The sequence below is a fragment of the Austrofundulus limnaeus genome, unplaced genomic scaffold (assembly GCF_001266775.1).
Source record: "Austrofundulus limnaeus strain Quisiro unplaced genomic scaffold, Austrofundulus_limnaeus-1.0 Scaffold30, whole genome shotgun sequence".
In the NCBI taxonomy this organism is placed as follows: Eukaryota; Metazoa; Chordata; class Actinopteri; order Cyprinodontiformes; family Rivulidae; genus Austrofundulus; species Austrofundulus limnaeus.
The window spans coordinates 1,500,711-1,518,029 of NW_013952432.1; the positions used below are offsets into that span (position 1 = coordinate 1,500,711).

The 17,319-nt window shown below is 38.2% G+C and overlaps 2 protein-coding genes across 2 annotated transcripts in view; one reads left to right on the plus strand and one right to left on the minus strand.

The window, feature by feature from the left end:
• The window catches only part of enkur (enkurin, TRPC channel interacting protein), a 2,135-nt gene extending 1,789 nt beyond the window's left edge, over nt 1–346 (minus strand). The window contains exon 1 of the mRNA XM_014005354.1: nt 186–346. Within this exon, the coding sequence (XP_013860808.1) occupies nt 186–265 (80 nt within the window). The 5' untranslated portion in view covers nt 266–346. The remainder of the gene's footprint in view (nt 1–185) is intronic.
• Nucleotides 347–841: 495 nt separating this feature from the next.
• thnsl1 (threonine synthase like 1) lies at nt 842–6,309 on the plus strand. Its single transcript, XM_014005390.1, has 3 exons — nt 842–938; nt 1,529–2,909; nt 5,201–6,309. The coding sequence occupies exons 2-3, from the start codon at nt 1,536–1,538 to the stop codon at nt 6,002–6,004; spliced, it is 2,178 nt and encodes a 725-aa protein (XP_013860844.1). The 5' UTR covers nt 842–938; nt 1,529–1,535; the 3' UTR covers nt 6,005–6,309.
• The last annotated feature ends 11,010 nt before the right edge of the window (nt 6,310–17,319 follow it).

Sequence of the window (17,319 nt, forward strand, 5' to 3'; positions counted from 1 at the left end):
GTTGTAACTAATAGCTTTCCTAATGACAATACTTAATATTTAAAAATCCTTTTATTTATAAGAAAATGGGAGTTTCTGTTAAATATTTACAGTTAAAAATGATTACTGTCATGTTAACATAAACATTTTATCAATATATCATACTTCTTTTAACGTGACTCTGGCCTACGTGAAGTGAAACTAACCTTGGTGGTTTTTTAACTCTGTCCTCCTCTCGAATAAGATTGTCGTAGACRCCTTCTTGCGTATTAACTAGTTCAGACATATTGAATAACTTGACACGATGAATTAAAGGATTAAAAAAAATACTCCTTCACTTCAGTGGCCGAGCAAAAAAATTGTACCACCACGCGAAGGTTGTCTAGTTGCTGGGCAACCAGAAACGCCACAGTATGTGGCATTTGTAATGTTGGTAAAAAGTTCGGTATAATCAAAGAAGTATTATTTTGTGATCAAAAACGGGTTAAAATGTACTTTAGTCTTTGCACTTTGCTCTCTTTGAAAGTTTTATTGCATTACGGTCTTTATGTGAACTACTACTTTTAAAGTAAATCAAACGAACGAGTCTTGGACATTGAGAGCTGCAAATTCCGAGCTTGTAAACGTGCACTTGAAACTAACACAGAATCTTTCAGGTTTTTTTGTGCTAAAAAAAAGTGCAAATTATTGCGTTTTCAAACCTTTATCGACATGAAATCATAGGCCAACAATGCGTGATTTTGTTTAAATTTTTACTTAGAGGAATTATAGTGTTTTTATGTTTTGTGTTGCTTGTCGCGACTCGCGAAACGATTAAGTTTGTCCTTATAGACTACCCGTAGTGAATACTGTGACGGCTTCCTTGTGGAAAGCGTTGTTGTAATAATGAAGTAAACAACACATAGACTGAACCATTCAGTTTATTATCCAAGTCAAAGAACGGGAAACCACCTACTTACGTGAGTGATTAAATCTATAAATTTACGATTTTTATGGTGGCTAGGTACTAGCTTATTAAGCGTGCACTGTAAAATGTTTTGCAACCTCTTGCAGCGTTGTGCAATAACAGTCCGAAGAACAAAGTGTTTTAAATTCAGAAATCAATTTAAAGGGTAATAAAATAATTGGTGATGTAATATTGTCCCTATAATTATTACAAAAACACAAAATAAGTATAAATGAGTATTTATATCTGTGTGGCCTTTGTTTTTAGGGTTATTAACAAAGTTTGTATACTCAGACCAGTAATATTTGGGGTCACAAGTTTTTGCCATGAATATTTTGTGGGTCAGAAGATAAAACGTTTGGGAACCACTGTTTTAAAAGACTGGGAAATTAAAACCACCAACCAAGATCTTTTACAGATAAACTATGAAACAAAGAAGAATGACCAATGCTTTTTACACAGAGTTGTGCTGAATTGTTTTTATTTTATTTTATGTTTATATGTACTTTTGAATGCATGCAACTTTTTGTATCTGGATTACCGTTTTGATTTGCACCATTTCTAAGTAGATTTATTCTCTCTTTATTTTTTCTTTTTCTTTAGTTCCTGAATGGGTTTACTGTCTGCAAGCCAGCTTGCAATAAGAGCTGTCAGAAGATGCCTAGTCCCACTTTCAACATCCAAATCATGGCTTTCCACCAAAACTTGTCACCTGGGGGACAAAAACCTCCTTTTAATGGGCCTCCCTGGAGCAGGAAAGACAACAGTTGGAAAGATAGTGGCTCAGAAGCTGGGACTGCCCGTCATCGACATTGACGATGACGTCTTGGAGACGGCGTGGAAGATGCCAGTGGCTGCCAAACTGGCATCAGTGGGTGAAGAGCGCTTCTTGGAGGAAGAGGGCCAGGCTTTGTGTAGCTTTTCTGCCTCTGGGTGTGTCGTGTCTCTGACCGGGTCCAACCCGCTTCACGCTGAAGCCATGCGGCACGTCTCGCAGACGGGACTCGTCGTTTATTTGGACGTGGACATCGAGGACATCATCGAGAGGCTCAACAGAATGAAGGTGGACAGGATCGTCGGCCATGAAGCAGGGTTTCCCATAAAAGACATTTTGCGTTACAGGAAGCAGTTTTACGAGAAGTGGCTCGACGTGCGCGTGTTTTGTGGAGCAGGGGACACCGTGGAAGACGTGGTGGAGAAGGTGCTGCTGTGTGTGGAGCGATACCAGAAACACAACGAGGAAACGTATTTGTCCACTAGATGTGACCGAGCAAAATTTCCCAATCAGAAATCATGCTTCAGTGATGTGATCGTGGAAGGTCCTGCTGCAGACGGAGGCCTCTATGTTCCTAAGAATGGCTTTCCAAAAATGGGTAAAAGTGAGTGGCTTAGACTAGTTTCCATGTCGTATCCAGAGCGAGCGTCGGTTTTACTAGAAAAATGCATCCACCCATCGGATGTCTCTGCTTTGGACCTCAGAACAATGATCTTTAAAGCATACAGCTCCAACTTTTCTAGTGAGAAAGTTGCACCGGTGAAACATCTTATCCACAATCTGTTTGTCCAGGAACTTTTTCACGGTCCCACTGCCTCGTTCAAAGACCTTGCCTTACAGCTAACGCCTCAGCTCTTTGCCCACTGCCTCCCTCTAATGTGCAACTTCCTCGTCCTCGTTGCCACTTCAGGGGACACCGGCAGTGCTGTGCTCAGTGGCTTCAGTCGGCTGAGTGGCGCCGACAGAAACCGGACTGGGGTGCTGGTGTTTTTTCCAGAGGAAGGAGTGAGTGAGATCCAGAAGCTGCTCATAACAAGCTACAGGGAAGGCAATGTCAGGGCAGTCGGTGTGTTGTCGGACTTTGACTTCTGTCAGAAAACCATAAAAAGGATGTTTGGGGAGTCGGTGCTCACCGGGCATCTCGCTGTCGAGTACGGCACCGTCCTCAGCACCTTCAACTCCATCAACTGGGCACGGCTGTTGCCACAGGTGGGTTAATAAAAACCTGCTCGTGCTGCTAACGGGAAGGAATGCTAAATCAGAAAAAAATGTGGGCATACTCTTTAATGAAAATCACATTTTTTAAACCTTGCTAGAATTTTCATTTTTATACGTCGTGAGCAGGCATATCATGAGAATTACTACAATTTTCCAGTGTTCGTCTCGACAACACAAGCACAAGTGTTTTTTTTTTTGTGTACAAAGGAACAAGCAAAATGTTAACTAAATATGAAGTCAAGTAATCTAAAACCCTGTTATGAGGAAAATACAACCATAATTTGCAAAACTATTACGAGAAGTCTTCTGTGTTTGTTTTGTGAGTAGCATTTTAAAAATTTCTAAATGATGTATTAAAAATAGAATTACAATAATTAATAATTGGATTTGGGGTTCCCCAAGGTAAAGTACTGGGACCACTGATATTTCAGTATGCAAATAAAATGTTATTAAAATTAAACAAACATTTTTTGTTTTATAAAAGTCATAGAATGACTTTTGAATATAACAGAATAAGAGCCAAAGTAGTTAGAGACTTTATTTGAGGCTAATAAACTGACTCTAAATCTAAGTGAATATATAATTTTTGGTAATCTTTTTTTAAAGTAACTTAACTAAACGTTTGATAAACTAAGTTCAAATAGTGTGTATGAAATTAAATTTCTTGGCATATATAAAGACAGCAAACTGTTGTAAATCACAAACTGATTTTATAAAATCAAAAATTCCTGTCCCCCAACACTGCCAGTCGAGGCAGATGGCCGCCTGTCCTGAGCCTCGTTCTGCTGGAGGTTTCTTCCTGATTAGCAGGGAGTTTTTCCTCTCCACCGTTTGCTCAGGATGGGAGACTGTGATGAAGTGATTCAACACAATCTGCTGGTTTCTTCTTTAGATTGTTCTTTTTTTCATGTACAGATCCCTGAGACAACGCATGTTGTGACTTGGCGCTAAATAAATAAACTGAATTGAATTGAAAAATGTCATAGTTATTTGATTTAATGTATAAAGTCAAATTACACATTTCATAATATACTCATTAAAGTTCCTTTTTTTATGGTAAAAATCTTGTGCCAGCAGGAAGTGAATTTGAATTGCTCAGATTGAATCTGAATGTGCATAATTTGAAATTGAATGAATTTGTTTGAAAAAAAATCACTAAATTGAAACTGAATTTAATGATTTGAAACAGAATTTAAAGTTTTCAATTTGAATTAATTTGCTTTGAAACTGTATGTTGATTTATTATAATTCAGTTTGACTTCTTTCACTTTCAGTTCCATAATTCAGATTTTTGTGTCACATCCTGGTCCTTGAGAAAGCCAACCAGAGTATTCAAACACAGATCCACAGATTTATGTTTCACTTTGGTGAAGTTTCCCTCCTGTAATGTAACAGAGTTGATGTAATCCACTGTAAAAGTGACAAAAACAGACAGTTATTTTATTGCAATGATTTATTTTACTTTTATTTTTAGAAAATGTTACTTTTACATCCCATCATGGATCAGTCAGCAGCAGCATCTGATCAATATGTGATCCATGATGTGATGTAACATTTTCTACATATAGGTAAAATAAATCACTGCAATAAAATAACTGTCTATTTTTTTTCACTTTTATGGTGGATTGTATCAACTCTGTTACATTACAGGAGGGAAACGTCACCAAAGTGAAACATAAATCTGTGGATCTGTGTTTGATTACTCTGCCTGGCTTTCTCAAGGACCAGGATGTGACACAAAAATCTGAATTATGGAACTGAAAGTGAAAGTAGTCAAACTGAATTTTTAATAGAACAAAATACAATTTCGAAGCAAATTAATTCAGATACAAAACTTAAAATTCAGTTTCAAATCATTAAATTCAGTTTCAATTTAGTGAAATTAATTTTCAAATCAATGCATTCAATTTCTAATTATGCACATTCAGATTCAATCTGAGCAATTCAAATTCAGTTCCTGCTGGCACAAGATTTATCCCATAATTTTCTKCTTGGAAGGACGCAGTGGACTTCAAAACATCTCAAGTTTTGTAAAAATCACATTTTGCATCTAAATAAATAACGTTTTAAAAACTAGTCATGCATTTATAGTCCCAGTTCAGCACCATTCTATAACTAAAGTATATGTCTAAGAACATATATATTACAGTTTATCTGTCCTGCTATACATGTCAGTAAAATCTTTAAAATATAACTATTGAGCAAGATGAAATGTGGTTTCAATAAAAAAGTTTGAAATGTGAACTCAATGAGTTATAATTTTTATTTTGCGACTCCTGTAGGTTGTCTACCATTCCTCTGCCTATCTCGATCTGTGCAGTGACGGCATCATCGAGTTCGGCGAGCCCGTTGACGTTTGTATTCCTACTGGCAACTTTGGCAATGCCATGTCGGCATTGTACGCCAAGCAAATGGGCATCCCCATAAGAAGAGTCCTCTGCGCATCCAACCACAACCGAATCATCGCCGACTTTATCACCACGGGCGAGTATGATCTACGTGGACGGCCTCTCCTGTCCTCCTACTCCCCAGCGATGGATATCCTCACGTCCTCCAACCTCGAGAGGTTTATTTATCACGTCTCAGACGGAAACAGCCGACTTGTCAACGACTTGTTCACACGCCTGGACACGCAGAAACACTTTCAGCTTCCTAAGCGTCTCCTTGGCAGGATGCAACAGGAAGTGCAGGCTGGCTGGTGCTCCGAGGATGACTGCTTGGCCACGATCCACAGTGTTCACACACAGACAGGCTACCTCATGGACACACACACCGCTGTGGCAAAGCGCGTGGCCGATCGGCTGCAGGATGGCTCGTGTCCCGTGGTGCTTTGCTCCACCGCTCACTACGGGAAGTTTGCTCCTGCAGTGTTTAAAGCTTTGAAAATTCAAGAACGTTCCCAGGATCCCCTGAAGCAGCTGGAGGAGCTGGAGACCACTGCGTCCAGACCAGGAGTGCACAGAGAGATGGTGAGATATGTGAAGGAGAGAAGCAGGACAGGACACACAGTTTGTCCAGCAGATTACGGACTCTTGGTGGAAGAGGTAGAGTGCATGATACAGGACTCATTTTTAAAAGTTATGTAGAATCAGTCTGGCTTTATAAACATTTTAATCTTTCATTACACTACTTTAGATTTTACAAAAAAATGTTATGCTGGTGTTAGGGCTTTAGGTGTTTGTTTTTTTTTCATATATTGACATCCAAAATTTAAATCCAATTCAAATCTTTTCATCAAATTTTGGTCAAACATGTTAGAACTTTGTTGTTTTTCTATTTTGAGTCAAGGTAAATAATTTCATCTTTGAACACAGGGTTCCTGCGGATCCTTAAAAAAGTCTTAAAAGGCCTTGAATTCATCGATCCAAAAATAAGGCCTTAATTAGCCTTAAAATGTCTTAAATCAGAAGGCTTAAAAATGTTAACACATTGTAAGCAGGATGACTGTAATTCGTATCAAATATTAAAATAATTGGTAACATTTATTTATTTTTGAAATATTCACATTCAAACATTCCCTTTTGACACCGCTTCCTGTTATTTCACATGCAAATATGTCAACAACTGTCCATCTGAGCAATGTGAAATTTGTTTTGTAATATGTTAGTAATGTTGTCTTTCCAAAACTGCATTCATATTTTGTACAAACATTTTACATGACATGCACTTTAAGGTTTCATCTACAGCAAGCTAGGGTTGAGAACCCACTGTGGGTCCTAAAACTCTAAATTTTGGGTCATTAGAGGAAACTAAGAAGTTTTTTTTAGGTATATTTGACAAAATAGCAGTTAGATACGGATTAAAACAATTGGTCTCTTAGCAATATTTAAATAATTCAACCGAAAATACTTTGATTCATGAATTTCTGCCACAGTTTTATTATTATTATTATTATTTCATTTGTGTTAATTGTGAAATTGGTCTTGAATTTGATTACACTTGGCATTAAAAAGTCTTAAAAAGTCTTAAATTTAACTTTCCTTAAACTGTAGAACCCTGTTGGAGCAACATTTTTTTACAGCATTATGATGATGCTGTAATAAAACAAACAATTTTATTCCTCAGTTTATTGATTGTTATTTTTTTATTTACAGTATTTTCTGGAGTCCTGCCTTGTCAGATGGACTTATCCACCTCTTACAGTCTAAAAGAGTGAGAAAAATAGTTCAGGTTGATTTATATAGAATGAGTATTTCTGCAAGAGAAAGGTCAAATACACAATAAACTATGATGTAAAACCAATATCTGAAGTTATGGAGATAATTACTGTGCATGCAATACAATGAACTGCTCAGTCAGCTATATACTGTCTTTACTCAATTTTTTAAGGTTCATTGTGTCGTTTATCAATACATTTTAATACGAATAAAAGTCAACAAGAAAAATCCATTTTTTAATTATAAAGCAGACTTTTTTTCTCCCGAGGGGAAGGAAGTTAGAGGGCTAACGTGACTTTTTCTGTGCTGCTGATTTCATTTCTGATTCAAACTGCCAAGTCAGACTGCAGTTCCTGCTGTTGACTTTAGGTTTAAGCAAGACAGAGTTTGTCTTTCTTTCAAGATTTACAGTAGCAGCATTAAATACACAAAACATTATTATTAAAAAGGCAGTAACAGTGTTAAATACACAAAACATTATTAAAAAGGCCTTTTTAAAACTTTTTTTTTCCCATTTTGAACCTAGAACTATCTTGAAAGTCACATTTAGAGTATATCAGACAAAAAAATATCAAAATCAGCTGCAATTATTTTTAAAACCAAAGAATTGTTAAATAGAAGTTGTCTACGTACACTTTATTTTTCACTTGTAGTGCCATATGTGTCCTATTGTGTACAGGGTTGGGGTAATGTTTATAAAACCAATATAGATCCAATAGTTAAACTTCAAAAAAGAGTAATTAGATGCTGGGTTTTTTGATTCCGCAAATCCACTATTCTTAAAGTCCTCTGCTTTGAAATTTAGTGATATAGTGTATTTAAGAACACTGTAGATACTATATCAAGTAAGAATAAATAGTCTTCCTGATGGTATTCAAAGATTTTTTTAAGTTACGGGGGAAAATAATTATAATTTAAGGGGGTTCTTTATTTTTGAAGTACATAAAGTAGAACAAATATCAAATACAGATGTGTTTCATTGGGTGTTAAATTGTGGAATAATTTAAGTGATGAAATTAAGATTAGTGACTCTCTTGAAGTTTAAAAAGTAAATTAATTGAGTTATGGTTTGTAATCAGTTGTGATGACAGTGGTGGTAATATAAAAACATATTTTTTGCATGTACAGACAATAATGATATTGTTGATAAAAATGGTGTTAATGATTTGTGTTTTGTGTACGTGTTTTTTTTTTTTTTTTGTGTATTTTGTTTTGGGGAATCCATTATGAATTGTAAGGTGAGGCGTAACAAGCCATTGGCTTCTGCCTGTACCTATTTGCTCATATAGGGTTAAAGTTTTTTTGTTTTTGTGAAATAAAATCATTCATTCGTAGATTCTTGTATAACAGTGATCAGTCATCAACTTCAGATCAGATTCATTAAAGCTACAGTTTTACAGATTATTACATTTAAAGCTCTTTTACTTGACCATAAAAGAATGGTAATCTTTCCTTTTTCTGTCAAACATTTTCCATCAAAATCCAGACTGGATATAGACCTAACACACACACACACACACACACACACGTGTTACACAATTAGAAAGAATGGCATTGTGAATGCTAAACGACTGAGGTAATTTGCTATACAAGTTAAAACGCAGCACAAGCAGAACATAAGCTAAAAGCAATAACGAAAAAAAAAAAACCCAAAGATAAAATGACCAAAACAGTAGCTACAACTAACAAAATAGATATTTAAACTAAAATGAAAACGAGCTAAAATTAGAAAAATTGTAGCTAGAACATTAAAGAAGCTGAATAGTAAGTAAAAGCAAACAAGTGTGTTGAAACAGATTTTAAAGAGAACAATGTTTTAAAAAAGATTTGAAGAGCTCAGTTTGTTTCTCTGGAAATTTCTTTAAAATAAAGTTCAATATTTTTTAAAAGTATATGTAACCAATAATAATAATAATAAACAGTTAAACCTGGAAAGACTCACATGAGGCAGGTTGAAATTAGGAGGTTTATTGACATGACTGGACCAACAACGTTATGACATAAACAGCATTAGAGTTTGGCGCTCGGACCCCGGCAGAGGACGAGAGCGCTGAGTGAAGCTGTAATCTCATACGAGATGCTTTGAGTTAGGAGTGGGAGATTTGATCCCCCCGGGACCTGACACTGGTGGTGGAGGTCATGAAAAAGAAAAATAAAGAGAATTTTATAAAGAGGAAGCCAGCAGTGTTGAACCACTATCACAGACTCTCATCCTGAGCGACGGTGGAGAGGAAAAACTCCCTGATAACAGGAAGAAACCTCCGACAGAACCAGGCTCCGGACAGGCGGCCTTCTGCCTCAACCAGCTGGGCTGGAGGACTGGAAAGAGACATGAAGAACTGGATCAGGTGCACCCTCTTCAGAAGATGAGGGGTGGTGGCAGGTTGACGGTCAGCTGGCATGCAGACGGGGCGACCGAGCTGACTGGTTTTTATGCACTGGCAAACAGGAGCTGATTGGATGTGGCTGGGATTGCGATGATTGGATGCAGCTGAGCTTGAGACGTGGAGTGTCAGCAGGAGCAGGTGAGGCCATCAGTCTTCCAGAGTTGAATTTTCATTTAAACTCCATTTGTCATGACATATTTCCAATTTATCTAAACCTTTTACAATACAAATCAATAAAATAGCACATTGTATGTGGAAATCGTTTGATTGCACAAAACATAAAATATACTGTAAGTAGCAGTGTCACTTGATTGCAGGCTTGGTGATAAAATAAAGTAGCCTATATTGCTTAGGTTTTTTGTTTTTACAGTGTACAACGTGACTGTAAATGTGCTTCACAAAAATAACAGTAAAGAAAAAGTAACTTTATTGGTTCTTCAGTTCATCTTTTTATGTAAAAGAAAGTGTTGATGACTCCAATAAACATTTTTATGAAACAGAAATTCTGCAATGCCCATGTGACACTCAACAATCACAGGAAGTTTTCAAGACATACAAAAGATGAGTAGCTACCTTGTAACCATTGTATAGGACTTTTATTGATACTTTATTGAGTTTATTGAAATTCCTTGAAAGCATTCCTGGTAAACCATTAATGCATCATTGCATTTAGGGCTGCGCACAAAGTTGCGCCTTTGGGAAATTTGGGTAGGGTTGGCCTCCATTTCTTTAACAAGAAACATGTAAATATGTAAAAGCATGTTGCAAACTTACGTTTTCGTGGAAACATTAAAATATTTGAGAATTTATTATTTTCTKGGAAACAATTATGTTTATACTTTGTTCTGCGCTGACGTAAGTGTGTAAACCAATTCAGCATCCAATGAAACCACATTCTAGAGCTTCAGATTAGAGCAAAGGTTCAAGGTTTATGGTATCTTTATTGTCATTCCAGATTAGCATAAAAATTACTTGTTTCCACAGTGAAGGCAGTAAAAAATGTCCAACAATACAATTCAACAGCATTGCTCTGAAATTAACAGCTAAAATCAATAAAATCACAGATTGAGCATATAAAATATAAAGTAAATCACATTAAAACTTCAAATCATTGTCACATAGTGCTGCTGGGCATTAAGTGTCCTCATTGCCTGTGGAATAAAACTGTTGTGCATTTTGGGTGTTTTATATTTAATGGAGTGATCCTAAATGGTAAGAGGTTGAACAACATATGGGCAGGGCGGGAGAGACCTTTCACAATACTGAGGTTCTTGCATTTCTCCTTGAAAATGGTCTCCAAGGAGGGGAATGCAACCTTAATGGTTCTTTTAGMCATTCTTATTAGTCTTCCCAAGCACAGTTCACGAGGGTGACGTGCGCTACGGGTGTTTGTTTTCCTGAAAAAGCACGTTGAACTTTTTCGTGTTCTCGACACTAACCACCACCTCTGCTCTACAAGTTGCTTCATCTTCGTTTCCTATTACTTCCACAAGTGGCCAGCTGCAGAGGCTCCAGAGAAGGTTAAAAGGTGGCTTCATTGTGTCTGAGGACCAGCCACTCAAAAACATTTTATCGTAGGGGAAGTGAGCATTAAGGCAGGCTAGTGTTTGGGTGCCTGCTCAGGCTTTGGGAACAACCAATCAAAACAGGGGGACTTCCTTGGCTTCCATTTTGTAATTTATTTTACAGATTTATACAGAGCTGGTTCAGTGACATTGGATAAAAAATGTGTGGCCATGAGATATTTATTTCATATCTATTAATTATATTGTGGCCACATGATTTTGAGTAGCCATGTTTCTTTTTGAGAGATGCAGACATCGTTTCAGTCAGACGTTGTATTTGTGTTAAACTGTTTAAAGGTACTCCACATTAATTAATTATTATTTATTTATTTTTGGTGTATGTTTAATCTAAAGAATAAACTTCCATGGTTCATTCGAAACGGTTCATTTTTTTTTATAGTACTGCGATTTAAGTGATGACATTGAATGCCCTAAGTATGTGTCTATAAAATTTTTTCACTGTGTTCTTGAAGGTAACAACTCAGACGTTTTCCATAGCACAGGCATGGGGTGAGAGAGGAGCCTGTTTTGAGTGTTGAGCTTCAAATAAAATAAAGCATTTTGGACAAATACAACTCCAGTTTTCATCTGTGTCTTATCACTGCAACATGTAATGCTAAGAATTACTCCATGCCTAACTGCAAGTGGCCAAATTATGTCATTCATTCCTATATTAAAAGAAAATGAAATTAATTCAAACTTGTCCATGGCCATGCATTAACTATCTCACTGCCATGGGTTATCACAGGGCCATGCATCGACCATCTTGTGGTCACAAGTTACAGTATCATCTCATGGTCATCCATTAATTTTGTTCTTTATCCAATGTCACTGCAAAGACTCTGTAGATTTAGGCTTTGTAGTAATTATTTTATGCTTGTGAATGCAGATGAAATCATTTAGTAAGTATTTATGTAGCACCTTTCACAGATGCGAACATAATAAAGTGATTAACAGAGAGCAAAATAACTAAAACCAATAAAAACATTGTGTGAATATAATGAAAAGCTAATAAAAAAAACAGTGAACAACAAAAATGTCTTAAGATGTTTCTCAAAAGAGTCACCATCTTTTCAAGTCAGAAATCTGTATGATTGTACAGGAAAATCATACCCCAGCCCCATCTTGAAACATAATTTTTATGCTTTTTTTCTTGATTAGTTTATTTTCTCTCCACATTTAATCATCTGTTGTACTCAAACATCTTGTTTTTTTCTTTTACCTCTACAGCAAAGGCATGTTTTCAATGTCATACCCGTTTAATATAAACTAACAAATATTGTGGCACAGCAAATGTAAAACATTACACTCGTATGGTAGCTGCTGAGCAAAAACTGAGAAGGCCTGACAGTAATTTTTTGCATCACACCGTCCACAGAAGTGTTTGTATAAGTCTAGTTATTTAAACCCAGCCACTGCTTCAGCAGTCATGGAGACACGAGAGAGGAAGATGAGCTTCACAGAGCTCCAGAATTTTCCTATGACTGCAGTTGTTTAAATAAATGGAAAGCCGAGCGCTATTTGGAAATTCACTTAGGTAAGCAAATCCTCAGATCTGGGGTCTCATTTATAAAGGATTGCGTGGAAACCATACTAAAAGTGAACGTACGGCCAAAAGGCGGAAATGGCGTACGCCAAAAAAATTCAGATTTATAAAACCATATGTACAAACAAAAAGAAAAAATTGTATAGGTCTTCTGGACGGGTTCTTCTCTAATGAAACATTTCGTCTCTTCTCCAAGAGACTTCTTCAGTCTGAGAGTTTCAGGCAAAATTCAGGCTTTTAAGCACTGCCTCCATGTGACTGATACTCACATCACATGGCTATCGTTGACACCTAATTAACACCTATTGTTAACAGGGGGTGGAGTGATACTGGCAATAGCAGCGCTGTTGGAGGGGGACAACTGAAAACGGAGGCCTCCACCTCTGTTTAATGATGGACGGTCTTTCTTCACAAAAATGGCTTCTTTTACTCCTCTCTCAAACCAACGTTCCTCTCTACCAAGAATGAGAACATCCTCATCTCTGAAAGAGTGACCGCTGGCCTGTAAATGAGTGAAAACTGCAGAGTTCTGGCCATTAGATGTAGCTCGTCTGTGTTGGGACATTCTTTTGAACAGTGGCTGCTTTGTTTCCCCGATGTATAACTGGTCGCAGTCCTCCTGGCACTTAACAGCATATACAACATTGCTCTGTTTGTGCCGGGGCACCGGATCTTTGGGGTGAACCAGCCTTTGCCGTAATGTGTTTTGGGGTTTGAAAGCCACTGGGACATCATGTTTAGAAAATAAAAGTCTCAGTTTCTCCAAAACACCCGCAACATACGGAATAACCACTGGTTTGGGTCTGGGTTTGGGGTCTTCATTTTCACCTGAAGGTTGCATGGAGTCCTGTCTGTGTTTCCTGTCTGCTTTCAGGAAAGTCCAGTCAGGATAACCACACTGCTCCAGGGCYTGTCGTGTGTGTGATTTCTCTTTCTGCCTGGCTCCTGGGTTTGTAGGGACACTGTCTGCTCTGTGGTACAGAGTCCTGATCACTCCTAACTTGTGTTCCAGTGAGTGGTGGGAGTCAAAACGCAAATATTGGTCTGTGTGGGTGGGCTTATGATATACGCCAGTTTCCAACCGTCCTCCATTCGAAACCGAGACATCGCAATCCAGGAACGCCAACCTGCCATTTTTTACATCCTCTCGTGTGAACTTTATATATTCATCCACAGAGTTGATGTGATCTGTGAAATGTTGGACTTCCTGGGCTTTAATTTTAACCCAGGTGTCGTCAACATATCTGAACCAATGGCTCGGTGGCACCCCTGAAAAGGACATCAAGGCTCTCTTTTCCATTTTCTCCATGTACAGGTTTGCAACAATAGGAGAAACTGGGGATCCCATGGCACACCCATGTTTCTACCTATAATATTGCCCCCCGTATGTGAAGTAGGTTGACTCCAGGCACAGTTTGAGGAGTTGTCACACTTGTTCTGTGGAAAGTGTGGTTCTGCTGCTGAGAGTGGTGTCTGATTTTAATCTTGCACAGACCACATCCACTGCCTTATCAACAGGAACGCATGTAAAGAGCGATGTAACATCAAAAGAGACCATAGTACGTACGCACATTTCTGCGCATCTTTCCTTTATAAATCACAGCCGCACGTCAGAGTTTGCGCACGAGGTCCCGCCTCAGGTTCAACCCTCTACATGCCCACACTCAACCATAAACAGTCAATGTAAAGTACCTCATGAATGTTAAGATGTATTTAAATCAATCAGCTGATCGGTGCCAACAAAAGTGATTGGTTCAGACGCTCTGTCATGCGTCTGGAGGTGTTGACAGCTGCTCACTGAACAGAATGTCTGTAACTGACACAGATTTCCCCTCATTTTGCTTTAGAGTAATCTAACAATTTTTATAAAAAAAAATACTCAGCTTCAAATTAATTTTCCCTCAGAGCCTGCAGGACGATGAAAACAATAAAAATAAAATTAAATAAGTCAGATAAAATTAGAAATAAGTTCACTGCTCTTCTCCTCGTCTTCTCCCTATCCGCAGCAGACACCCACCCCCCATGCACGCGCACACACGCACACACGCATCCCCTCGCGCGCGTGACAAACACGCACTTTAAACGTGAAGGTTTAACATTCACACTGGCGAGGTGGATGCGCCCTGCCCGTGTATCCAAAGCTTTTGCAGTCCTGCTGTTCTTATCGAGGGGTCTGTGGGTCAGGGTCTTCTGAGGAGGAAGCAGATGAATGGAGTTGCGCACAGGAACTTTTATTTAAGTCTGATTCTGAAGGTAAATAAACTATCTGACAGTGATCATTACACAGTGTGGCTCTAATTCCTCACTTCACCATCTGTGTCACAGTTTCACGTCTCCAAAATGAGCGTATACGCATGGGTCAGAGCTGGCGTGAGGCACCGCACATTTTCACGTCAAGTTTGGATTTTATAAATCACAAACTTGGCGTAAAAAATGGCGTACGCAAGTTTCTGGGCTCGTATTGTGCGTACGCCAGTTTTATAAATCCGACCCCTGGAGAGCTGTCTCTGTTCGTCTTTGAAGGAAGATCATGTGCCCCAACCGTAAGATTGTGACTCCTCTTAGTATTTTTGAGTGTATTTCTTTTCCATATTTACAGTATGACCAGCCACTTTGCTGCTGTGCATGATAATATTCAGTGTGTTGTACATGGCCACATGCTGTAAGCTGCTTTGTACCTGCAGCTCTTTGCACTTGTTTTCTTCCTTTCTCCTCTCTGTGCCTGCTGTTTGCTTCACTTTGGCCTTATTAATCAAGCTGCTTGGCAGGTGATTGTGAGGAATGGGTGGATAGCAGACTGGAGGAGGAGGAGTAGGGTGGTGTACGGGAGCATGTATGTATGTGTGAGTGGTCACGGTAAAGAGTGAACCAGCTGTTGCTCAGCACCTTCTGACCCACGGCTGGGTGAGCAGAGATAATTGCAGGTACCAGTCTTTTCCCATCTTCCTAATGTGAACTTGTGGCGCAGTGGAAACTGCTATTTTACCGAGGAAGGAAATGGGAAACAGAGGAGAGGAAATTAATGTTTCAAACAAGCTTGAACAAGAAATCTTGTAAAGCCGCTTTGAGTTGTTGGCCCTTGAAAAGTCATATTTTCTGGAGGAAAAAAAGTCACAAAGTGGGAAGATTTTGTTAAAGCAATGCAGAAAATTTTTCAATTTAAATGTTTATTTTAATACCAAAACTAGTATTTTAGAAGAAAATAGTGCAACACAAACTCCCTCTTTATTCTGATCAGCGTGACCTAAAGTGATTTATTTGGTTATACTGTAATACCAGCTCTAGAGAAATCAAGTACTATTGTGTTTTTTAATCGACCCATGGTCCATTCATGTTTTTTTATTTGTTTTTTGTTGTTTTTGTTTTTTTGGCCTGGTATGTACCAGGAATCAAATAAGTACCCGGAATGAAAGTTCATAGTACATAGTATTCCATTGTAATTGAATACATATGGGTACGTTTTACCTAGTAGCGGTATCCCAATACCAATTTTTCCCAAACCAAGTACAAGTATGAGTACTTCAGTTTAGGTACTTGCCGTTACAGAGTATTTACTGTGTTAGACTTTAAACATTACACAATGACGTTAAAAACACATTTATTTTATTTAGAACAAGCTCCTTAGGCCACCGGCCCCTCTGACCGTAACAAATCAAATATGCAGCAGCATTTTAAGAATTACTTTCCACTTGAATAATTTTTTTAAACATGGAACTGACAAACTTTTCACTTGAAATGTAAACTGTTGTAAGGGTTTATACTTACACTTCTTATAACAGGGTTATAAGATTAACTTTATTAGCAAGGGATCTCTTTATTTTGGCTAAACATTTTTTTAGTGCAAAAATGAATGGACACAAAAGTAACTCTCAGTCAATGAATGTTGATTTGAACCATAATATGCGATCATTTATTTTACAAATCATACAAAATTAACAAGAGTACACCTGATTGTGAACAATTAATTTCCTATAAAAGTTTTGGGACCAACAATAACAAGCTTTTAACTTCTTAATTGTTAACCACACTTAAATAGAAACACAAACGTCAGATTAGATGTTAAATACCAGACATTTGAGGCTGTTTATCTTAGGAGTTGGCAAGGAAGAGGTTAAGAAAAAAGATGGAAGAAAGATGTTAGCTTTTCTATACTTTATCTTAAATAATGTGGGTTTAACCAGGAGGGCTAAGCGTTCTGTGCTCAGCTTTGGTCAGACCTCGACGTCACACACAGCCAGCTTTTTACCTTGAGATGATGTTCTGTCACCTGCCAGGTAGATGGGGGCGCTGCTGGAGAATCTGTCTTTAGACCGTCGAACAGGGGACCCCCGGTGTGCTCTTTGACTCGTTTAGCGTCCACGTCAGCCGTAACCAGAAGACAAGGCCTCAACTGGAACCCAGGTTGTAAATAAAACTTCTGTCTGGAGAGTTTCTGAAGGTGGATAAACCAGGCGTTAGTTTTCCACACTGTGAGGTTTCCCCGTTGGCGTGAAGGGGCCAAACCTGACACAGTTTTCAGCTTTTGATTCCCCGGAGAAAATCCAGCTGTCACAGTGACTGACGGCGGTCAGTCACCTTTTTTTTCACTCTCGCTTCTCTCTACTAGACGGGCGGAAACTGTTAGTTCCTAAAAGCTTAGAGAATTTATGGTCCGCCCTCCAGAAGGTTAGATTAGAAAAAGAAATTATCAAGGAAAGTGTTAGTTTCAGAGCTCGCTGTGCCTCCTGAAACAAAACAAAGATTATT